At 39.0% G+C, this 25615-nt stretch overlaps 1 protein-coding gene across 9 annotated transcripts in view; it reads right to left on the bottom strand.

Moving 5' to 3' along the window:
• Window positions 1–25615, bottom strand: part of CEP128 (centrosomal protein 128) — a 479221-nt gene that overhangs the window by 315565 nt on the left and 138041 nt on the right. For all 9 annotated transcript variants that reach the window (XM_070378430.1, XM_070378426.1, XM_070378432.1 and 6 more), the window contains one exon: window positions 1210–1560. In XM_070378430.1, the coding sequence (XP_070234531.1) occupies window positions 1210–1560 (351 nt within the window). The remainder of the gene's footprint in view (window positions 1–1209; window positions 1561–25615) is intronic.

Below are 25615 nucleotides of genomic sequence, written 5' to 3'. Positions count from 1 at the left end.
TCCTGGGATCAAATCAATTCAGATTCAAGTCTGAAAGCTTCAGAAGGGCTTTACCTTGGGGCAACGAGTCACCTATTAAGTGTCAGGTGGGTTAAAGTGAAAAGCATTCCACAGTCAATGAAAAGTGATCACTTTCTCCATATTTTATATCTCCAAGAAATTCGTATGTAAAAATACAAGCATCGTGTCCATGACAGCTCATCTGTCATGAAACAAGCATCCGTCATTCTTAAGTGCTGACAATTGATTTTATAGGTGTAAATGCCCTACATTTTGCTTTCTTTTGAAAGAAAGTCAACTTATCCAAATGATTATTCTTCTGAAACAGAGTTCTTGACAAGTGACAAATGACAATGCAGAAGTGATAAACCAAGACTAAACATGGATAAAAATCAATCATGACTTTCCTGCTTATTATCTTATAAACATCTGGGTTTAATTCAATGCAAAGATATAGTTGAGAATCAACACAGGAGCATAAATTCCATTTAAAATAACTGATTATACAAGAGAAAAGATGACGTTAAATGTATACACAGATCAATGAAATGCTTTTTGTTGCTATCGAAGGAGCACAAAAGTCTTCAAGAGGCTTGAGATTTGACAATATTGCTCAGTGAGATTATCAGTGTTACTCACTTAACTAAAATTACAGTTGCTGCCAGAAAATGGTCCAGCAGTAATAACTGCATCTTAAATGCCTCTTTCCAACCAATACTGAAGTTGAGACATACAAATAAATGAGATTTTAAAATACATTCACTGGAGGAAAAGACATGTGATATTAAGGAAGATTTTGTGATTTTCTTCCATTTGGATATTAAAGAATAATTTCCAATTAGGGCAGGGCAACCCACTCCCATGGACAGAGGAGCCTGGCTGGCTACAGTCCATGGGTTCACAAAGAATCAGACACGACTAATCAACTCAGCACGGGGAGCGCTGGGGAACTAAACACTAAAATAGATGAGGAGAGTGGATCTGTTTTAAGGGTTAACTCTGCAAAGCCACAGAATGTTAAACTACTACAAAAGCTGTACAAAGATTTTATCTTTGTACCTTGAGATAGTCAAGACACAGAGACTCTTCTATCAAGAACCTCTTGATAGGTCACACACACAGCACAGCACTCAAGAGTTTGTTCAAAGGACAAATGAGTGAATGGTTGGTCACAGCAGAAATCATTCCTCAGGAATGTGGCTTTTGTACCTGATTATTCTTCTCTGACAGTTGATCGAGACTTTCAGATTGTTTCTCCAGCGTGCGTTCTAACTTCTTATGCTTAAGCTTCCACTGCCTAATGGACTCCTGAGCTTTCAGCTTCAGCTCCTCTCTCCTCTTCTCTGCCTCCTGTCTCAGGCCCTCAGACTGCTGGAACTCCAGAAGGTATTGCTCGGCCTGCTTGGTGGCCTCCTCGGCGTGCTGAGTCAGCTTCGTGATCTGCAGGTCAGCGCGCTTGTGTTTGGCATCACACGTCTCAAAGTGCTTCTGGATCTCCGTCAGTTCATCCAACATCTCTAGCTGCTGTTTTTCCCTGTTCTCCAATTCACGGGTTAAATTCTAGGAATAAAGCATGTGAAGGATCAGGAACATGTTCTTGTTTACATTGGATGTATAATATATCATCAAACAGGAGTCACTAATGTCATCAAATTAGCAATCCATCTAGAAAATATGATCCTTCCCCATGTATTTCATGATCATATTAATTGAGAGTAATTTGTTATAAAAATATTTTCATTTTTAGACTACTGCATTATTCAAGAAGGGAAACTGTTTTTTTCCCCAATTGACTGTCACTAAAACAGAAAGCCTCGTTGATGAGAAAAACAACATGTATTACTTTAGTAAGAATCTAGTGTCTTGTACAATGAAAGAAATGTCAATGTTTTAGAATTTGTCAGATTGTCAGAGCAATTATATGCCATTATACATAATGCTTCACTTTCTGACAGCAAATAAAATTTTGTGATAATAAAATAAAAATCTGTAACAAAAAAAGAACATTGATGATAGAATCACCAGTATAGACGATACTGTAATATGAAAGTCCATTTAAAAGTGATAAATTACTTATAGATAGGTTATTTGACTGGAAATACATAATGTTATAAGTTGATGAACTTATCTCAAGCTATACAAATCAATGAAGGACAGATTTTCAATTTATAAACTTAAATTTACATGGAATTTAATACTTACCTATTCAAGAAAAGAACTTGAACTCTTAAAATCTAGTTTCTCTAAACCAGTGGTAGCAGTCATTTAGCCACTAAGTCAGGTCCAACTCTTGTGACCCTATGGACTGTAGCCCGCCAGCCTCCTCAGTCCATGAGATTTCCCAGGCAAGAATACTGGAGTGGGTTGCCATTTCCTTCTCCAGGAGATCTTCCCGACCCAGGAGGGAACCAGTTTCTCCTGAATTGGCAGGCAGATTCTTCACCAATTGAGCCACCAGGGGAGCCCCCTCCCCAAACCAGAGTTGGTCAATAACACACTTGGAACTTACGCTAAATCATCATGATTCAAATGCATTTTTAATTTGAGAAGAGTGGTGAGCAAATACTGATTTTTTAACTTCAAAAATGAGAGTACATTATATAACGTTTTATACAAATAAAAGAATGTTATCATCATTAACGTTAAGCCACTCTTGTAAAGCTCTGGAAGCCAGTGAGAAGTTCAGAAACAAGTGCCTACGATGCATCTCATAAGCTGCTCCTCCTGAGCCTTAGTTTCAAATACCTGTGGTTACAAAAGTAACACGAAAAGGTCATATGTTCAAGTAAGATTGGGTTCAGGAAGCTAAAATGACTGTGAGCTGGACAAACAATAAAATATCACCTACACGGTCCTAAAGCACCTATAAACAGACTGGAAACACTTACAAACCTCCTCTAACAGCAGATTATCAGTTCCACATTCAGCATCCCTCAACTGTAGCTCAAATCAAGTTAAATATCGTTTCTCTCATGATTAAAGTCATGATTTGACATTATGGCAACAACATATAAATAATGCCTCGAAAACAAGAGGTTTGCATTTGCTCAGTTTGCTAAATCCAACGCAGCTTGGAAGCAATGAGTCACTCCTTTATCCCTCCAAACAAAACAGTAAAATGAGAACTGTGCACTTGTTTGTGCGGAAAATTCTAAAATGAGATCAGAAAACCCTAGTGATAGTGGTTTACCCTTTTGCCCTGATCTAAAAGTTTTACCACTACACCAGAAATCAACTTTATTAAACAAGCAGTATTCAAGTGGTTTCTACATCAACAGAGAGATCCATTTTTCCACCCACAACAAAGACTTAGGAAAATGGTTATACTTCTGATGTGTTAGGCACATAGTTTATAAAAAGGTTAATAAGATCTGGCTTCAACACCAAAGAAGATGATAATCTACGTGGGGAGATATTCCCACTAACAACTAAATTACAACAGTGGTAGTACAAGGTGCTAAAATATGATGGACATTTATTTGAACGCGTTTATATTTTACAGTGTGGCTGGGGAGGGTCTCTCTTAGGCGGTGACATAAGAGTTGAGATCTATACCAGTCCAAGTTCGATGGGTGCACTGGGATGACCCTGAGGGAGGGGATGGGGAGGGAGGCGGGAGGGGGATTCAGGATGGGGGACACATGTACAACCATGGCTGATTCATGTCAATGTATGGCAAAAATAACACATAATACTGTACAGTTATTAGCCTCCAATTAAAATAATTAATTTTTAAAAAAAGAATTGCAATCTAAATGAGACAGAGCCAGTAATAATGGTAACAGCAACGACAATGACTACAACTAAGGTTTACTGAGCAGTTAAGTTGGGCAAGGGATAGTACAAATGCTTTATATGAATTACTTCACTCCATCCCACCATAAAACTAAAGTAAGGCACTCTTATTATCTTGATTTGAGTAACAGTCAATCACCACTTGCAACTTGCCCGAGATCACATACCTAAGAAGTAAGGGCACAGAATTCAGACTCAGACAGTCTGAGTCCAGAGCCCACGTTTTCAACTCTTTACCAAGCTTTCAGACTTCCAGATGGACCCTAACTCCACGTGTCCACAGTCACTCACTCCTATAGACCTATCCTAGTGGTTTTTTTTTTTTTTTCAGAACCGTCACCTTTGAAGCAAGAGTATATCCAACCCCCTTTCCCCCATTATCTCCTCCTTTGGCTTTATCTACCCATCTGCCCAATTCCCTTTTCTCCTAATACATTTGCTCTTCATTGCCAAGATGAGATGAGATTCCTTTTACTGGCTTGAGATTCAGGCTCTTTAACCTAACTTACTTATTTCGCTTTAGCCACTCTCCTGCTTACATCTCAAACTCCTTTTAAACCTATTCACCTACTGAACTCGAATAGCAAAACCAACATCTCTGTAGGACCTAAGAAAAAATCTCCTATTTCCCATATCAGGTTACTGAGTCCTCCAAGGAAAATCACAAATGAGTATCAGGGAACTTGATGAGACACTGAAAGCCACCCTCGGTGCCCAGAAATTCTTCAGCATGCCCCTACCTGGTCTGGTGTGCTCTCTCTGAACCTACCAGCTTTTTCACTCACTGTGGCATACATAATAATCTAGCTCTCCCCCTGAAAAATAACACTGAGGCTATTAGGCAAGACACCCCCCAAATTTCCTACATGTACCATCCTGAAATCTTCCCAGTGGTTAAGGAAAAGGGACCTTTCTTCTTCAGACAAATGAGCCTACCTGGGTTCCTTCCTTCCACATCCATCAAGGACTTCATCACCCCAGTTATGCCTTCTCTTTTCCTACTATATCATTCTTATCTACTATTCTCATCTTTAAAACCAAAACAAAAAACTAATTTTTTAAGTGTAACAAACAAAAAACCTTTATCAATCTGACATGATCTTCTAACCAGCATCCTGTCCTCTTCCAGTTAAAAACTTCTGCAAAGAGCAGTCCACACTGATGCCCCACAATCTTATTTCCAATCCACTTCTCAATTCACTGGCTCTGGTTTCCAGCCTGATCACACAATTAAAATAACTCTCATCAAGATCCCCAAAGATAACCTAAAGCCAAATACAGCAGGCTCTACAAATCTTTCCTACTATCGTTGTTGCATGTGACACTGCCAATCACTTCTTCTTCCCGTGTTTCTTCTTCCTTGACTTTCATAATACACTCTTCACTAGTTCTCCTTTTTCTTTCATAATCTCCTTTCCTGGGCCTCTTCAACTATTTGGCTTTTAAATAGAGATACCTGTACAGGGTTCTAGTATTAAGCATCATTCCATCTATAAAACGTCTTTGGTGGTAAATAAGCATGTAGGTAAACAGAGATTTAAGTGATTCCTAATTCAGACCCAGGCTGATCTTAATTCCAGATTTTTAAATATCTAGTTGCATAATGACCCTCTACACTTGATAATCCCATAGGCATCTTAATTTTAGCACATCAAAAAAGTGAATTCACTGGATGCCCAACTCCTAACAAAAAGACAGTCCTATTAAAACAGCAGTAAATCTCCACTGAGGGAGGGTAAAAATGGAGCTGCACTTGTGTATTTAAACACAGTGAGAGAGTCAGAAATAGCTGCTGTAAGAAAAGAGAACATGAACAAGAGAGAAATGTTTAAAAGCTGACAAACAGAAGTAAAGTTTGAGACAATTTGATTGAGACAATTAGATTGTCTCAAATTTACAAAGGACCCAAGAGTAGATGAAATTCTTCAAATTTCTCCAGCAACTCTTTTGAATCCAGAATTAAAATAAATCCAGCATTATTTATCCTCTGTTAATTACAGAGCAACAAGAGTAGGCACAGGATTAATAAATGCAAGCCCAGGGCTTAACAAAATAAATTCCTTTTGTTCTCACATTTTAAAACTGCAGACTTTCATATTAACAGATAACAGACAATAATTCACTTTGAAGAATATGTGAAAACACCGTGGCACTGACTGGATGTGTGAGTGAGAGTGAACAGAAAGGGGTGGGTCTTACTATAAACAAGGTGGCTATCACTCTTGATGGGAAAGTAGGTTTCAATCTGAACAGCATGAACCAGCCTCCAGCTGCCCTGAGTCTGGAAACTGTTGCTACTGCTTTGCTCCTGTCAATCTGACTGCATCATGCTTCACGTAAAACTTACCAGAGAATTCCTTCCTATATTCATTCCTCATTCCTTGGTGGAGTCTATTCAGTCACTTTTTTGACATTCTCTTTAATCCATCTTCCTCGAAAAACCCATCAGAATCATCTAGTTATAATAAACATTTCTCCCTCATCAATCAAAAGATTATTCTATAGAACCCTCAAGACAATTCCTCCAATAAACACACATACACAGAGCACACGTGAAGCGTACACATACATCATTAATGCCTGGATAAATGCTACGAAGGTAGGCACATATAGTAAACATTAGTATCCTAGGTACTGCGTGAAACACTAAATGGAAAGCAATTTTATTATTTATTCCATTATGATTATTTTCAATTCCAACAATACTATCATACATTCCTGGAAGCATCTTCTACCCTGAAGAACCTTTTATATATTTAAACTGTGTAAAATTATCTCAGCTACTAAACCAGGCGGTTAAATTTTATATCACTTAATTAACCCATTATTTATTTCCCACTATATAAGTACCATCAAAGATAAGAACAAACCAAAGTAACAGAAACATACTTTTTACCAAGAATTCCTTCCAGCAGGAGGGGAGGGGAAAACTTGAGAATCCTATAGGAAACCTTTCAGAGTCTGTGGTTGGACCTGAGAATTAAACTAACAAAAAGCTCCAAAATCACCGCAGATGGTGACTGCAGCCATGAAATTAAACGACGCTTACTCCTTGGAAGGAAAGTTATGACCAACCTAGATAGTATATTCAAAAGCAGAGACATTACTTTGCCAACAAAGATCCATCTAGTCAAGGCTATGGTTTTTCCAGTGGTCATGTATGGATGTGAGAGTTGGACTGTGAAGAAGGCTGAGTGCCGAAGAATTGATGCTTTTGAACTGTGGTGTTACAGAAGACTCTTGAGAGTCCCTTGGACTGCAAGGAGATCCAACCAGTCCATTCTAAAGGAAATCAGTCCTAGGTATTCTCTGGAAGGACTGATGCTAAAGCTGAAACTCCAGTACTTTGGCCACCTCATGAGAAGAGTTGACTCATTGGAAAAGACTCATGATGCTGGGAGGGATTGGGGGCAGGAGGAGAAGGGGACGACAGAGGATGAGATGGATGGATGGCATCACCGACTCGATGGACGTGAGTTTGAATGAAATCCGGGAGTTGGTGATGGACAGGGAGGCCTGGCGTGCTGCAATTCATGGGGTCGCAAACAGTCAGACACGACTGAGCAACTGAACTGAACTGAAGATAGATTAACAGGAGAAAAGAATATGAATTTTATTTAATCTGCTAAGTCACTTCAGTCGTGTCCGACTCTGGCGACCCCATAGACGGCAGCCTACCAGGCTCCCCCATCCCTGGGATTCTCCAGGCAAGAACACTGGAGTGGGTTGCCATTTCCTTCTCCAATGCATGAAAGTGAAAAATAAAAGGGAAGTCGCTCAGTCATGTCCAACTCTTAGCGACCCCATGGACTGCAGCCTACCAGGCTCCTCTGTCCATGGGATTTTCCAGGCAAGAGTACTGGAGTGGGGTGCCACTGCCTTCTCCGATACATAGGAGCCATCACAGCAAAAAAGAAGATCCGAAGAAGTGGTTAGGACTGAGAGGTTATATACTTGTTAATAAAGAATTTGTGGAGAGATGACAAGATAAAAGAAAAGGAATTTAATAATAGAAAAGTGACTAGGAAATCTATGGGGAAAATGAATGGAAGATAAGAGGACTGATGCTGAAGCTCCAATACTTTGGCCACCTAGTGCAAAGAGCCAACTCACTGGAAAAGACCCTGATGCTGGGAAAGATTGAGGGCAGGTGGAGAAGGGGATGACAGGGGATGAGACGGTTGGAAGGCACCACCAACTCAATGGACATGAGCTTGAGCAAACTCCAGGTAATACAGGACAGGGAAGCCTGGTGTGCTGCAGTCCATTGGATTGCAAGGAGATGGACACAGCTGAGCCACTGAACGGCAAGGGTTATTTTAGGTTTGTTTGTACAGATCCATTTTGGCATCAACTCCCAGTTTTCCTTCATGAGAATGCTCTTCTTTTCCTGGTACAGGGAGGGCACCTTCCTCATGGGAAATACTGACTTGTTTTTAGGTACAATGAGGGGGTCACAGACCCCTTTTCTGCACCTCCTTTGTTCTCAAGCGCCTCAGCTGAATAAAATCAATACACCAACATGGCATAATTTGGGGTAACATGCTCTGATCTCCTTCAGGTTACATTACCAAAAAATTTATGAACGCTCCAATTTACTAAAACTTTATACATTTGAATGGATTTTTCTCTTGCCTTCTTCAGATGGGAAAATATATTAATGGGTAGCTGTATAAGGGTCTCAGGTTTGCTGACAGCTAGGATTCACAGAACTAGAAGCATACAGTTGTACTTATGCTAAGACTTATTAGAGTGAGAAGAAGCAAGGCAAAACCAGCAAAAGGAAAAGGGCACGCAGGGCAGGCCAGTGGAAACCAGGTGCCCAGGAGCCTCCTTCCCAGGGGACTCACACAAGACACGCTCAGTTCTTCCAGCCGTGAATTCTGACCCTTGCGAAGTGCTGTTTACCAGGGAAGCTCATTAGAGCCTCAGTGCCCAAAGGTTTAATTAGGGCCTGGTCACTTAGGTACTATCTGCCTCGTGTGGGTGCTCAGTCGCTTCAGTCATGTCCGACTCTTTGTGACCCTATGGACTATAGCCGCCAGGTTCCTCTGTCCATGGGGATTCTCCAGGCAAGAAAACTGGAGAGGGCTGCCGCGCCCTCCTCCGGGGGAGCTTTCCGACCCAGGGATGGGAGTGATGTCTCTTATGTCTTCTGCATTTGCAGGTGGGTTCTAATGCCTAGTACTGTATATCAAAATCTCAGACTCCTAGGAACAAAGCAGGTGTTCAGTAGAAACCACATTTGTTTGTACAAAATGTCCAAGCACAGTGAGCTACCTTTATTACTTGGGGAAGATTTCATATCAGTGTAGAGAAATGATTATCACTCCAGTTCCTGGATGCCAGACAAACACCTACCTTGCAAGCAGACCCTCCTGAGGAAAGCTGCCTCAGGTCTACTAACTTAATTCCTCTGTTCCAGGTAGTAAAATGGCCAAAGGACAAACAGAAAGGAAAAATTAAGGCCCTAAATAAGTTCTTAATTAAAAAATAATTAACTATAAATAATACCTGTAAAATAATGCATATAGAAGATAGTAGAAAAGAACACTCTCCCTTTAAAATTGATTGGCTTTGGCTGCCACTGGCTCCCTTTTTAATAGCTGCAGTGGTTGTATTCAAATTCTAAGAAAACTAGACAACCCATTCATATGAATAAGGCATTAAAACACAAATTAGACCAAGAAAAAGAGAGATTCTATTAAAAATATAACATGGATAGGACCCACCATACTCTCTAGCTTTAACCGATCACACATCTAAGAACATAATTTTACATATTTTGATTACAAAAGGATATTTATCGCTTGAAAGTACAAAAGTGGAAAAATTGGATATGGTAGGAGAATAATGGAGCAAATTTACAGAATTAAGAAATCAGCTCTGTCTGGCATACAAAAATCTCTCCACCCACCTTCTTTCTATTTCTCATATTCATGAAGAATTGTTAAGCCTACATTTAAAACATTTTCCATGAGGGATTAGGGACAAAAGGTCTTATACCTATGGTATAGGTGGTAACAGTGATCATTTGTTCACTGATGTAACTAAAATACAATTAAATACAATTTCTCCTCTACTCTTAATTGACAATCAACACACACAAAAGATTGGGCACCTTAGTGAACATTTAAAAATGAAAACCTGGCCCCAAATAAACCAGGGTACAGTAAATGGGTGTTCAGTTGCTTCAGTCGTGTCTGACTCTTTGTGACCTTATGGATCATAGCCCACCAGGCTCCTCTGTCCATGGGATTCTCCAGGCAAGAACACTGGAGTGGGTTACAGTGAATGGTATAAATTTAAAATAAACATTTCCACATATAGTATTATGTACTTCTTGTGAAAACTTGTAACAGTACCAAAAAAAACAGCTAGACTTAAAAGCCTCAAAAGTAATACCTACAGGGAGACAGTAGCATACCATGGAAAGCATATGGCTAACAGACTTGAGTTCAAATCCTAGCACTGCCAGTCTGTGACCTTAGAAGAACTGCTTACAGTCTGTGAACCTAAGTAACATGTAAATTCATAAAATAGACTCAATAACATCTACAGCACAGAAGAATGATAACCTACACGAGATCACTTAGATAAAGCCTGTGGAAGAATCACTGGCACATTTCAGGATATCTTTTTATTACTATCTAAAGACAATTTAGAATTAGAGAGGCAATCCAACACCTACCTTTAGAGATAAGGAAACTGAAGGCAGTGGAAGATAAAGTGATCAATCCAAGATAAGGAAGCGAGTTTTCAGCTGAGAAAGGACTAGCCATAGGGTCCCTACTATTCAAACTGAAATTGATTCCACTTCACCATATTACTGGATACCAACCAACCAATCTTTTTTAATAAATAAATTGCCATGTTCCTTCCTAAGACAGATGGAAATCCTGAACAGGAATCATACAATCCCAGATGCATAGATGTTTCTAGAACTTTTTTTTGAAAAAGAGACAAGAACCCCAGGATAAGGTGGGTTAAAACAGAACCAGGAAAAGTACTGAATGAGAAATACTGATTGGGGCAAACATGAGAGCCGGTGGGAAGCACCATGGTAGCTACAGAAACAGGAGTTAGGTCACTAAATTTAAGAGAACATATTCTGATTAGCAAGACCTTATAAAGAAGGAGATATAAGGACACAACAGGCAAACTAAAGTGTAAAGAAAAAAAAGATTTGGTAACCGGTGGAAAGGAAGTGAGCACTTGTGACCAATGACAGCACGGGCAGGAGCCACAGAATGAGCTAGCCAGCAGAGGCTGCTCACAAAGAGCGACAGCTCAACTTCTCACTTGCCCACGGGCAAGTAAGAGTAACAGCTCAACTTTTCACCTGCCCACTTGTATCTCTCACAAGCATGCTATCACTAGCAAACTCACTCTTTGCCTGCACCTCCCAAAACAGTAATGCTCAAGAGGGCTAAAAAAGATTGGAAAATAAGTTGAGAAATCAGGGTTGGGGGGGATGTTAAAATCCAGTTTGAGCTCTCAGTAGTTTTTGAGCAAGGGAGTAACATGATCAGATATGTGCTTGAGAAAGAATAATCACCAAAGGACATTATCCTAATGTTAGGATATTAAAATATTATAGCAACATTAAAAATAATTGAAGATCATCCTTTTGAAGCAGGAATGGACTTTGAGAACCAATTCTTCTCTCATCTGAGTTTAGTTTTAGCAACAAATTTGATGGAGCTGGTTTAAAATAGACAAGAACCAACAGTGGCATTTAAGAGACTAGAAAAGGAAAAGGGAAAAAAAAAAAAAACTACTTGTCAGACTTTCTAAAGAAAATACAGATATGTTTCCATTCAGTCCAATAAATACTTACTGCATTCAGCAACAACCAAGCTGCCAAGACACAAAAATGAATCAGCAGCATGGTTCTATGTTTTACTACTCCAGATATCCATACAACTGAGTTGGGGAAACAGACATGTAACCATTACTTTGAATAAATGTGATATATGCAAGCAATTGCTTCTTCTCTATTTCAAATTTTGTCTCCCTTCCCTATTTGTGCTGCCAAATATATACTTACGTTTCACTTTTCAGTGTCTTTATCTAATTAAGTAATGGTTTCTAACAATAATTATTTGTCCAAAGGAAAGACCCCTGAACTAACGACATTAAGGAGTGACAAAGGGAACAAAAAGAAGGTGATTGAATGGCTGCTACTGAATGTACTAGACAGAGAAAGCAAGGGCAGGATGGGGAAGAGAGAGAAAGAGACAGAGAGAAAATGAATGCTCACGACAGCCAATCCCAAACTGAAACAATGACCAATACCACTAAGGCAAGAGCGTGCCTAGCACTCCTGTCCTGTTTGCCTTTGACGTCTTAGGAAAAGGAGTACGTCAAGGCTGTATATTGTCACCCTGTTCATTTAACTTATATGCAGAGTATATCATGAGAAACGCTGGATTGGAAGAAACACAAGCTGGGATCAAGATTGCCAGGAGAAATATCAATAACCTCAGATATACAGATGACACCACCCTTATGGCAGAAAGTGAAGAGGAACTCAAAAGCCTCTTGATGAAAGTGAAAGTGGAGAGTGAAAAAGTTGGCTTAAAGCTCAACATTCAGAAAACGAAGATCATGGCATCCGGTCCCATCATTTCATGGGAAATAGATGGGGAAACAGTGGAAAAAATGTCAGACTTTATTTTTCTGGGCTCCAAAATCACTGCAGATGGTGACTACAGCCATGAAATTAAAAGACACTTACTCCTTGGAAGCAAAGTTATGACTAACCTAGATAGCATATTCAAAAGCAGAGACATTACTTTGCCAACAAAGGTTCGTCTAGTCCAGGCTATGGTTTTTCCTGTGGTCATGTATGGATGTGAGAGTTGGACTGTCAAGAAGGCTGAGTGCCGAAGAATTGATGCTTTTGAACTGTGGTGTTGCAGAAGACTCTTGAGAGAACCTTGGACTGCAAGAAGATCCAACCAGTCCATTCTGAAGGAGATCAGCCCTGGGATTTCTTTGGAAGGAATGATGCTAAAGCTGAAACTCCAGTACTTTGGCCACCTCATGCGAAGAGTTGACTCACTGGAAAAGACTCTGATGCTGGGAGGGATTGGGGGCAAGAGGAGAAGGGGACGACAGAGGATGAGATGGCTGGATGGCATCACCGACTCGATGGACATGAGTCTGAATGAAATCCGGGAGTCGGTGATGGACAGGGAGGCCTGGTGTGCTGTGATTCATGGGGTCGCAAAGAGTCGGACATGACTGAGCAACTGATCTGATCTGATCTGATCAAGAAAGACATGTCCTTAACACTGGTGTTGGTAGGAGAAACAGGGTTGAGAGGAGGATGAGTGAAAGTCTCTCAGTCGTGTCCGAATCCTTTGCAACCCCATTGATTATACAGTCCAAGGAACTCTCCAGGCCAGAATACTGGAGTGGTAGCTGTTTCTGTACTCCAAGGGATCTTCCGGTCTCCCACATTACAGACGGATTCTTTACCAGTTGAGTCACCAGGGAAGCCCAAGAATATTGGAGTGGGTAGCCTATCTCTTCTCCAGTGGATCTTCCCAACCCAGGAATTGAACCGGGGTCTCCCACATTGCAGGCAGATTCTTTACCAGCTGAACTACCAGGGAATCCAGAAACAAGTATGAAGAAGAGGAAAAAGATTAATAAGAGAATCTGATCAAGAAGACGCCTCTGACAAATACGCACAAATAAAGCATTTCATAAGAATTCAAAATAATTTGTTCCTGTAATGTTTGAAAAAAAATTAGGGCAAGCCAAATAGAAATATAATCACTTGTGAGGCTCATGCTTACTAATAAAAAACACAACAGTTGTACATATACATACACACCTTTTAGTGTACTAGAGCAAACACATATACTATAAAATTACATGGTGTTTCTATTATATCTCTTTTACATCTTGGCACTGATGACAACTTCATTTTAAGCCTAAAATATTTTGGTTTAAAAACCCTTGGTTGGAAACACAGTGCTTAATTATAGTATTTATCATTTAAAAACATGTAAACCACAACAGAATAATCTGTTTTATAATACAGCTTCTAGAAACCCAATAGAATAAAAGTAGGAAATGTCTAAATATATCAAATCGATATACTGAAGCAAAAATTATCTTTAAGGCATAAAGCTCAATTCATTACAAGGACAAAAACAGTGACATTAAAGCTAATAAACAGCAAATAAGTCACAAGTAGAAAATCATTTTGAAATAGAATTCAATTAGTCATCTTTAATATGATGTGAACAAAGCATCTGTTCACTAATTCTAGTCTAAAATATGACTTCCTTAAAGCAGGGACAAGATGAAAACACGGACTGAAGAAAATAACAACATTAAACCCAAAAGGAGTACAAACAGCCCAAAAAGGAAGATGACAAGCTCAAGTACAGAAAAAATAAAATAAAATTTTATATTTTTTGTTTTACTGAAATTAAACTCTATTCCAGCATGCTGGAATATTTTCATTTCCATGTGACCAGTTAATTGCATTTATACATGATTTAATTTTTTCTTGGGCTCCAAAAATCACTGTGGATGGTGACAGTTATGAAGTTAAAAGATGCTTGCTCCTTTGAAGAAAAGTTATGCTAAACGTAGACAGCATATTAAAAAGCAGAGACATTACTTTACCAACAAAAGTCCTTAGAGTCAAAGCTGCAGCTTTTTCAGTAGTTATGTACGGATGTGAGAGTTGGACCATGAAGAAGCATGAGCACTGAAGAACTGATGCTTTTGAACTGTGGTGTTGAAGACTCTTGAGAGTCCCTTGGACTGCAAGGAGATCCAACCAGTCCATCCTAAAGGAAATCAGTCCTGAATATTCATTGGAAGGACTGATGCTGAAGCTACAAAACTGGCCATCTGATGCAAAGAGCCAACTCATCGGGAAAGACCCTGATGCTGGGAAAGACTGAAGGCGGGAGGAGAAGAGGATGACAGAGGATGACAGAGGGTCAGATGGTTGGATGGCATCACCGACTCAACGGACATGAGTTTGAACAAACTCCAAGAGATAGTGAAGGTCAGTGAAGCCTAGTGTGCTGCAGTCTACGGGGCCACAAAGAGTCAGACACGACTGAGGGTTGAACAACAAAACTAAACTAAAATGGACAGGAAGCTTAAAAAAAAAAAAAAAAAAGCCCTGCAAAGAAATTACAGATTGAATATAACATTGCATATTTGTAAATGTGTTATTAGGTCTAACAAGAACTCAACCAGCATTCACTGAATCACACAAGGCTAGGCTCAAAGGCTATGAAAGAAGAGAAGTGAAAGTCATGTTTCTCAACTAAAAGAAAAACCCGATTACTGCATTATTGGGTATGACCCAATAGCAGCCAGGCCCTGGCACTGCTTCCTAATAAACTCCCCTAATTCCACGGAGGTTACAAAACCAAATGCTCAGTACTCCCTTGTGCTCGGTTCCAGAGCAAATTAGATGCAACGCAGAGAGATTTAGAATGTGGAAGAGAGGCAGGGACCATTTACTTGCTAATGTGGGTTTTTGCTGCTGGCCAGCCAGGTTATATGCTATGTGTGTTCAGAGGCTCAGCAGTGGCTAACTCTTTGCAATCACATGGACTGTAGCCCAACAGGCTCTTCTGTCCAAGGGATTCTCCCAGCAAGAATACTTGAGTGGGGTGCCATTTCCTCCTCCAGGGGATCTTCCCAGCCCAGGGATTGAACCCATGTCTCTTACATCTCCTGCATTGGCAGGTGGATTCTTTACCACTAGTGCCACCTGGGCAAGGTCACAAAAGATTTTAAATGTATTCTGTTCTGCAGCGAATCTCCCCCTTGGTGCTATCCATCCTTTCCCGGAAGCCAAGGCAGGCCCACAGTTGCCAATATCATAGACAACTATTGCATAAAATACCTAAAGCAGTCCTATTTCCTACACTAAACTCTAACTGATATTATAAAGTTTTGCCTTTACTGAGTAAACAAAAGAATAGATTTAATAGGATTTTACCTGAATTTCTCAGACTCTCAATTAAGCCATGCCCCACTCACCTTTATTGGGAAATTAGCTTGACATACTCTTGCATGTCTTGATGAACTCATTCATTTCAGGATAATTTAGGTGTTTTATGAACTGATACTGAGAAGACAAGTAATCAATTTTCCACAGTCAGAAGACGTAAGGCAACTCTCTTGGAATAAAAGAACTCAAATCAATCAAAACAAGTGTGGTAGCCCCAAAATACACTTACATGCAGCTAAATTAGGCCATCACTCACTGGGATCATACAATTTAAAACTTTTTTTTAAAATCATGATAGGTTGAAAGTAGAATGTACTGAGTCGTTTTTTTTTAATTCAAGCAAAACACACATATGAATAATCTTTAAAAACTGATTTGAATTCTCAATGAGGGATCAGTGACATAAAATGTTAGGGGCCACTGTCATAACCATGTCACAAATGGTCATCCTTTAAAAATACAACCTTCTGTCTTTTCTATCATACTAATTTTGACCACATATACTATTATCAGATTCTTCTCATCCAGTGAAGCAGAGACACACAAAGGACATTAATTCCAAATAACAGGTTCCTCAGTCTTTCTCAGTGATTAAAAACGATTTTCTCCACAAATCCTATGAGAACATATCTGCTTCATACAACTACAGTTTCCTTGTACTTTTTAATGAAACATGATACTAAGCTTAAGCAAAGTACTGAAAATAATGTTCAATTAATTAAACACATTCATCTCTTTGTGAAGAAATAAAATATTAACTTTTGTTTCATTAGCTGTGATGTTCACTACATGGAACGTTTTAAATATACATTTCTTCAGTGTTGAACCTAAAATACAAGGGGACATATAATTAGCATCTAGGCCCCAGAAACACACACTAGAGGAATTCTGGCCCTGGAACACACATCTCAAAGTACATTTGTGTTTTCTTAATTTTTTTCATACTCTATTGGACTGATCATTTAACTCTGCAATTCTGGTATTTAACTAAAGTATGCAGTTTGGGAAAAGAAGATTTGAATACAGATAGGATAAAACCATTTGGCTTTAAGCAGATTGGTATTTGGGACAGCCCTTATTGGAGGTGGAGCAACCTGTGACTACACACTTGCTGTGAAATACAACAGGCCAAAGCAGGTATCAGAGAAAGACATTCACCTGTGACTTACCAATACTGATGTGGCCGCTGACAGGATGAAGATGAATTACATATTTCAGCTAAAGAAATATTATTCCCAACATTACATGACATACAGTGAAGAGAAAGTAAATATAACACTTAATTTTATTGCTCTGCATCATTATAGAGTGTTCCAGTTTATTTGGAACAGATCAGATGCATTATCTTATACAAAACAATAACCTTGTGCAATTGGGAGAAATCAATTCTATTTTAGACAGGAAGAGAAAAGAGAAGCTAAGGAAAGCTAAACAAGATAAAAGAGGCCTAATTTCTTTAAATAAAGTAAATATTGTTTTGAACTAACCATCCCTTGAGATACCACCTCACACCCATTCAGGTGGCTACTATTTAAAACAAAAAACAGAAAACAAACATCAGAGAAATTGGAAGACTGTGCACTGTTGGTGTGAATATAAGATGGTATAGTTGCCATGGTGAACAGGACAGTGGTTCCTCAAAGATTAAACACAGAATTAACATATGATCCAGCAATTTCTCTCCTGGGTATGTACCCCAAACTGGAAGCAGGTTTTGAAGAGATGCTTGGGCACCCATGGACATTATTTATAACCCAAATGTCAAAGCAAGCCAATTACTCAACTGATGTGTGGATAAGCAATATATAAACATAAAATGAATATTATTCAACCTTAAAAAGGGAGGACATTCTTCAATATGCTACAACACGGAAGAAACTTGAGGACATTATGTTATGTGAAATAGTCACAAAAAGACAAAAGCCAAGTGACTATACTTACATGAGGTATGTAATCCTAGAAAGTATAATGGTCATTTTCAGAGTTGGGGGGGAGGGGAAAATGGGGAGTAATTGGTTAATGGGTATAGAGTTTCAGTGGGGGTGGGGACTGAGACGGTTGCACAACCTGAACGTATTTAGTGCCACTGAACTGTACACTGAAAAACGGGTAAGACGAAAAGTTTTCTGTTATGTGTATTTTATCACAAAAAGGAAAAATAATAATAATCCCCTTTGAACTATAGGAGGCATAGAGAGGAATGGCTCTGAGGGATGTTTCTATTATCAGCCCCTCAGTAAAGTCCCAAACCACAATCTTTCCCTCATATAGCCAGACCGTATTCAGGCAATCAAAGTAAAATCAGTGTGATTACTGTATCAATGAGAATTCAAGATAGGACTCTGAACCCAATTTCACACCATCTAGTGAAAGTGAAAGTGAAAGTCGCTCAGTCGTGTCCGACTCTTTGTGACCCCGTGGACTATACAGTCTGTGGAATTCTCCAGGCCAGAATACTGGAATGTGTAGCCATTCCCTTCTCCAGGGGATCTTCCCAACCCAGGGATTGAACCCCAGTCTCCCACATTGCAGGCAGATTCTTTACCAGCTGAGCCACAAGGGAAGCCCAAGAATACTGGAGTGGGTAGCCTATCCCTTCTCCAGGGGATCTTCCCAACCCAGGAATCGAACTGGGCAGGGTCTCCAGCATTGCAGGCGGATTCTTTATCATCTGAGCTATCAGGGAAGCCACCACAACATCTAATCACACCTTAAATCACATTGGATCATAGAGAAAGCATGGGAATTTCAGAAAAACATCTACTTCTGTTTCACTGACTACTCAAAAGCCTTTGACTGTATGGATCACAACAAATTGTGGAAAATTCTTAAAAGAGATAGACTACCAGACCACCTTACCTGTCTTCTGAGAAAACTGTATGTGAGTCAAGAAACAACAATTAGAACCTTACATGGAATAACTGACTGGTTCAAAATTGGGAAAGGAGTACAACAAGGCTGTATATTGTCACCCTGTTTATTTAACTCCAATGAAGAGTACATCATGTGAAATTCTGGGTTGGATGAATCACAAGCTGGAATCAAGATTCCTGATAGAAATACAAACAACTTCAGATATGCAGATGATACCACTCTAACAGCACAAAGTGAAAAGGAACTAAAGAGCCTCTTGATGAAGGTGAAAAAGGAGAGTGAAAAACTTCGCTTAAACTCAACATTGAAAAACTGAAGATCGTGGCATCTAGTCCTATCACTTCATGGTAAACAGAAGGGGAAAAAGTAGAAACAGTGACAGATTTTATTTTCTTGGGTTCCAAAATCACTGCAGATGGGGACTGGAGCTATGAAATTAAAAGATACTTGCTCCTTGGAAGGAAAGCTATAAAAAAAACCTTGTGCTGTGCTAAGCTGCTTTTGCCATGTCCGACTCTTCCCAACCCCATGGACTGTAGCCCACCAGGCTCCTCTGTCCATGGGCTTCTCCAGGCAAGAATACTAGAGTGGGCTGCCATGCCCTTCTCCAATAAAAAACTTAGACAACATATTAAAAAGTAAAGCCATCACCTTGCTGACAAAGGTCCATATACTCAAGGCTATGGCTTTTCCAGTAGTCATGTACAGATATGAGAGCTGGACCATAAAGAAGGCTGAGTGCCACAAAATTGATGCTTTTGAATTATGGTGCTGAAGAAGACTCTTGAGAGTCCCTTGGACTGCAAGGAGATCAAACCAGTCAATCCTAAAAGAAACAAACCCTGAATATTCATTGGAAGGATGGATGCTGAAGCTCCAATACTTTGGCCACCTGATTCAAAAAGCTGACTCATTGGAAAAGACCCTGATGCTGGGAAAGACTGAAGGCAAAAGGAGAAGAGGGTGACAGAGGATGAGACGGTTTTTACATCACAGACTCAAAGGACATGAATTTGAGCAAACTCTCAGAGATTCTGAAGGACATGGAAGCCTGGTATCCTGTAGTCCATGGGGTCGCAAATAGTCAGACATGACTCAGCCATTGAACAACAACAAAGAATCACATTGCCACATGTTAATTTCCACCAATATTTAAATTAGAATTCAGTAAAATTAAAAATGAAAATGAAAAGTTTAGTCACATTAACCTCATTTCATGTGCCCAACAGGTACATACGGCTAACCTGTGCTAGAGAACGCAAACATAAAACATCTCCATCACTACTAAAAGGGCTAATCTAGAGCAATCACTTGATATTCTTTCTAATTCTCCTTCTCTTTTAATCTATAGGCATAGGACTTTTCCTGTTTCTAATGATGGTTACGTATATTTTCTTTTCTAATTTTTAAAATAAGCTGCATAAATTTTACCAAGAGTGCAAAAAATATTTTTTGATCTCAATAAAAATAAATAGTTAGGACAATATGTTTGGCAGGAGCAATGTGACTGAAAATGATTCATTGGATTTTTTTGTTTGTTTTTGGTTCAGCTTTAAAGGTCTGCTCACAGTTCATTTCTTTTGACACATGACTTTTCGTCTTAATTGAAATACATCACTTGTTAATGTTAGTCATTTATCTACAATATGCTGGATATATGTCCTGTAAATACTTCCTTTCAGCGTGACTTGCTTCTTTCATTTTCCTAATGTTACTTAGTGTGAAGCAGAAATTTTGAACTGTCAAAATCAAATTTGTATGTTTTTGTCATTTATAATTTATGCTTTCGGTGTCCTTGTAAGAAATCTTTCTTTATCCAATATTGTGAAGATATTCTCTTATGTTTTCTTTTAAAAGTAATTAATTTTTAAAAATTGTTTTCACTTTCTTTCCCTGTATTAAACATATATACATGACTCATCTTTTAGTGTTTATCCTAGAGCTTACTATATGTATCCTTCATTTCTTAATATATAAAGTAGACTAGTAATTTTACAATTTCTTTCATCTTAGAATCAAGAAATTTTAAAACACTTCAACTTAATATATAGTTCCCAAATAAAACAGTATTATTCATGTAATTTTAATTTTCCAAATCACTTGAATAAGATATTACAATGACTGGTTATTGGCCAATATTCATTTAGGCTTTTCCGAAAATTTAACCCCATTTATTGGTCTTCATTCCCTGCTGCATCTTTGTTCTTTCTCCTTCAAAAAATTACCTACACCATATTGGGTCTACTAAAATTGAATTCATCAACTCTTGTTTTCGAGAAATATCTTTACTTCACCTTCACTTCTGAAGAATATTTTCACTGGGTATGGACCTAGACTGGCAATTATTTTATTTTAGTACTTTGAAGACATCTTTTTATTCTTCTGGTTTCCATTTTGATCATTTATGGTAATATGTCTTCTTTCCCCTCTAGCTGCATTTGAGGCTTTCTCTTTTGCTTTGGTTCTACTAATTTTACTATGACAAGTCTAGTTGTGATCTTCATTGTATTTGCCCTGCTTGGAATTCTTAGCACTTCTTAATTATATAAACTGATGTCTTTTCAAATATTGCTTCTGTCCCTGTTCTCCTTTTAAGACTCCAATTACATACATGGTTGGATGGCATCACCGACTCTTGGACATGGCTTTCGGTGGACTTCAGGAGTTGGTGATGGACAGGGAGGCCTGGCGTGCTGCAGTTCATGGGGTTGCAAAGAGTCGGACACGACTAAGCAACTGAACTGAATAGAACATATATATTAGAACTTCACTATGTCCCATGTAACTTTCATAAGCGTTTCCATATTTTCCATCATTTTGTCTCTCTGTGAGTTAGAATGGGTATTTTTTTCCTAATTGGTACAAAATTTCTATCAAGAAGTAAGACTTTCCAAATTGCAATGTAAGGAGGCTCAGTTCAGTTCAATCTCTCAGTGGTGTCCAACTCTTTGCAACCCCATGAATTGCAGGACACCTGCAATTGCAGGCCTCCTAGTCCATCACTAATTCCCGGAGTTCACTCAAATTCATCTGCATTGAGTCAGTGATGCCATCCAGCCATCTCATCCTCTGTAGTCCCCTTCTCATCCTGCCCCCAATCTCTCCCAGCATCATGGTCCTTTCCAATGAGTCAACTCTTCCCATGAGGTGGCCAAAGTATTGTAGTTTCAGCCTCAGCATCAGTCCTTCCAATGAACAGCCAGGACTGATCTCCTTTAGATTGGACTAGTTGGATCTCCTTGCAGTCCAAGGGACTCTCAAGAGTCTTCTCCAAAACCACAGTTCAAAAGCATCAATTCTTTGGTGTTCAGCTTTCTTCAGAATCCAACTCTCACATCCATACGTGACCACTGGAAAAACCATAGCCTTGATTAGATGGACCTTTGTTGGCAAAGTAATGTCTCTGCTTTTTAATATGCTATCTAGGTTGATCAAAACTTCCCTTCCAAGGAGTAATCGGCTTTAAATTTCATGGCTGCAATCACCATATGCAGTGATTTTGGAGCCAAAAAAAAATAAAGTCTGACACTGTTTCCACTGTTTCCCCATCTATTTCCCATGAAGTGATGGGCCCAGTTGCCATGATCTTAGTTTTCTGAATGTTGAGCTTTAAGACAACTTTTCACTCTCCGCTTTCACTTTCATCAAGAGGCTTTTTAGTCCCTCTTCACTTTCTGCCATAAGGGTGGTGTCATCTGCATATCTGAGGTGACTTATATTTCTCCCGGCAATCTTGATTCCAGCTTGTACTTCTTCCAGTCCAGCGTTTCTCATGATGTACTCTGCATATAAGTTAAACAAGCAAGGTGACAATATATAGTCTTGAGGTACTCCTTTTCCTATTTGGAACCAGACTATTGTTCCATGTCCAATTCTAACTGTTGCTTCCTGACCTGCATATAGGTTTCTCAAGAGGCAGGTCACGTGCTCTGGTATTCCCCTCTCTTTCAGAATTTTCCACAGTTGATTGGGATCCACACAGTCAAAGGCTTTGGCATAGTCAATAAACCAGAAATAGATGTTTTTTTGGAACTCTCTTGCTTTTTCCATGATCCAGCAGATGTTGGCAATTTCATCTCTGGTTCCTCTGCCTTTTCTAAAACCAGCTTGAACATCTGGAAGTTCACGGTTCACATATTGCTGAAGCCTGGCTTGGAGAATTTTGAGCATTACTTTACTAGCGTGTGAGATGAGTGCAATTGTGCGGTAGTTTGAGCATTCTTTGGCATTGCGTTTCTTTGGGATTGGAATGAAAACTGACCTTTTCCAGTCCTGTGGCCACTGCTGAGTTTTCCAAATTTGCTGGCATATTGAGTGTAGCACTTTCACAGCTTCATCTTTTAGGATTTGAAAAAGCTCAACTGGAATTCCATCACCTCCACTAGCTTTGTTTGCAGTGATGCTTTCTAACACCCACTTGACTTCACATTCCAGGATGTCTGGCTCTAGGTCAGTGATTACACCATCGTGATTATCTGGGTCATGAAGATCTTTTTTGTACAGTTCTTCTGTGCATTCTTGCCACCTCTTCTTATTATCTTGTGCTTCTGTTAGGTCCATACCATTTCTGTCCTTTATCGAGCCCATCTTTGCATGAAATGTTCCCGTGGTATCTCTAATTTTCTTGAAGAGATCTCTAGTCTTTCCCATTCTGTTATTTTCCTCTATTTCTTTGCACTGATTACTGAGGAAGGCTTTCTTATCTCTCCTTGCTATTATTTGGAACTCTGCATTCAAATGGGAATATCTTTCCTTTTCTCCTTTGCTTTTTGCTTCTCTCCTTTTCACAGCTATTTGTAAGGCCTCCTCGAACAGCCATTTTGCTTTTTTGCATTTCTTTTCCATGGGGATGGTCTTCAGACCCCATTCTCAACAAAATCATCAGTTAACTGGTAAAAAAAAAAAAACTAATACAGTTATGTAAAGTTTAAAAATAAAATAAAATTAAAAAAAAAAAAAAAGAAGAAACATTTAAAGCATCTAGAAATTGCCCTAATGGCACAGAGCAAATGGAGAAACACTTAATTAAGAAAATCAATTAAATCTTGGTAAGAATAATTAGAGGCCATGGCATCTAAGCCACAATCTATTTAATATATTAATAGTATTGAATATACCATTCCCCAGCTCAGTGTGATTGAAGCAACACTCTAGGCAAGAATAGCTAAGAAGACAGAACTTCCCCCCTGCCCAGCTCCCAGTCTAAGGCTACAGATTCACCCACAGAGGGGCAGGAATCTAGATCAGAAGTGCTAACCCAAGAAGATATGGCCAAATGAAAAGTCTCCTTGCCCCCAACCAGTTCCTACTTGTAGGGCAAAAGGTAGGTCTATACTGCTCCTGCCAAAGTTCACACAATATAGTAAAGGGCCCATAACCAAAGGGGCAAATTCAGATCAGAGACTACTACCATTCTAAGCCAACACCATACTTGAAGAGCTGGAGCATCACTCCAAAGGGAGCAAATTATAGTCCCTGAATTCAGCTCCAGTGCAGTGATACAGAGGTTCTACTGAGGAGAAAGGTCATATGACCAGAGAGCTCAACACTTCTGTTGTTTGCAACAAAGGATAAGAAAATCCATTTCTATTTTGTTCCATTGATCTATATTTCTGTCTTTGTGCCAGTACCATACTGTCTTGATAACTGTGGCTTTGTAGTAGAGCCTGAAGTCAGGTAGGCTGATTCCTCCAGTTCCATTCTTCTTTCTCAAGATCGCTTTGGCTATTCGAGGTTTTTTGTATTTCCATACAAATTGTGAAATTATTTGTTCTAGCTCTGTAAAGAATACTGTTGGTAGCTTGATAGGGATTGCGTTGAATCTATAAATTGCTTTGGGTAGCATACTCATTTTCACTATATTGATTCTTCCAATCCATGAACATGGTATATTTCTCCACCTATTAGTGTCCTCTTTGATTTCTTTCACCAGTGTTTTATAGTTTTCTATATATAGGTCTTTAGTTTCTTTAGGTAGATATATTCCTAAGTATTTTATTCTTTCCGTTGCAATGGTGAATGGAATTGTTTCCTTAATTTCTCTTTCTGTTTTCTCATTATTAGTGTATAGGAATGCAAGGGATTTCTGTGTGTTGATTTTATATCCTGCAACTTTACTATAGTCATTGATTACTTCTAGTAATTTTCTGGTGGAGTCTTTAGGGTTTTCTATGTAGAGGATCATGTCATCTGCAAATAGTGAGAGTTTTACTTCTTCTTTTCCAATTTGGATTCCTTTTATTTCTTTTTCTGCTCTGACTGCTGTGGCCAAAACTTCCAAAACTATGTTGAATAGTAATGGTGAAAGTGGGCACCCTTGTCTTGTTCCTAACTTTAGAGGAAATGCTTTCAATTTTTCACCATTGAGGATAATGTTTGCTGTGGGTCTGTCATATATAGCTTTTATTATGTTGAGGTATGTTCCTTCTATTCCTGCTTTCTGGAGAGTTTTTATCATAAATGGGTGTTGAATTTTGTCAAAGGCTTTCTCTGCATCTATTGAGATAATCATATGGTTTTTATTTTTCAATTTGTTAATGTGGTGTATTACATTGATTGATTTCGGATATGAAGAATCCTTGCATGCCTGGGATAAAGCCGACCTGGTAGAGATAAATCCACGCACATATGGACATCTTATCTTTGACAAAGGAGGCAAGAATATACAATGGATTAAAGACAATCTCTTTAACAAGTGGTGCTGGGAAATCTGGTCAACCACTTGTAAAAGAATGAAACTAGAACACTTTCTAACACCATACACAAAAATAAACTCAAAATGGATTAAAGATCTCAACGTAAGACCAGAAACTATAAAACTCCTAGAGGAGAACATAGGCAAAACACTCTCTGACATTCATCACAGCAGGATCCTCTATGACCCACCTCCCAGAATATTGGAAATAAAAGCAAAAATAAACAAATGGGACCTAATTAACCTTA

Source organism: Bos mutus, chromosome 10 (assembly GCF_027580195.1).
Source record: "Bos mutus isolate GX-2022 chromosome 10, NWIPB_WYAK_1.1, whole genome shotgun sequence".
Taxonomy (NCBI): domain Eukaryota; kingdom Metazoa; phylum Chordata; class Mammalia; order Artiodactyla; family Bovidae; genus Bos; species Bos mutus.
Note: the sequence above shows the minus strand (reverse complement) of the source record. Positions and strands in the feature narration are given on the sequence as shown.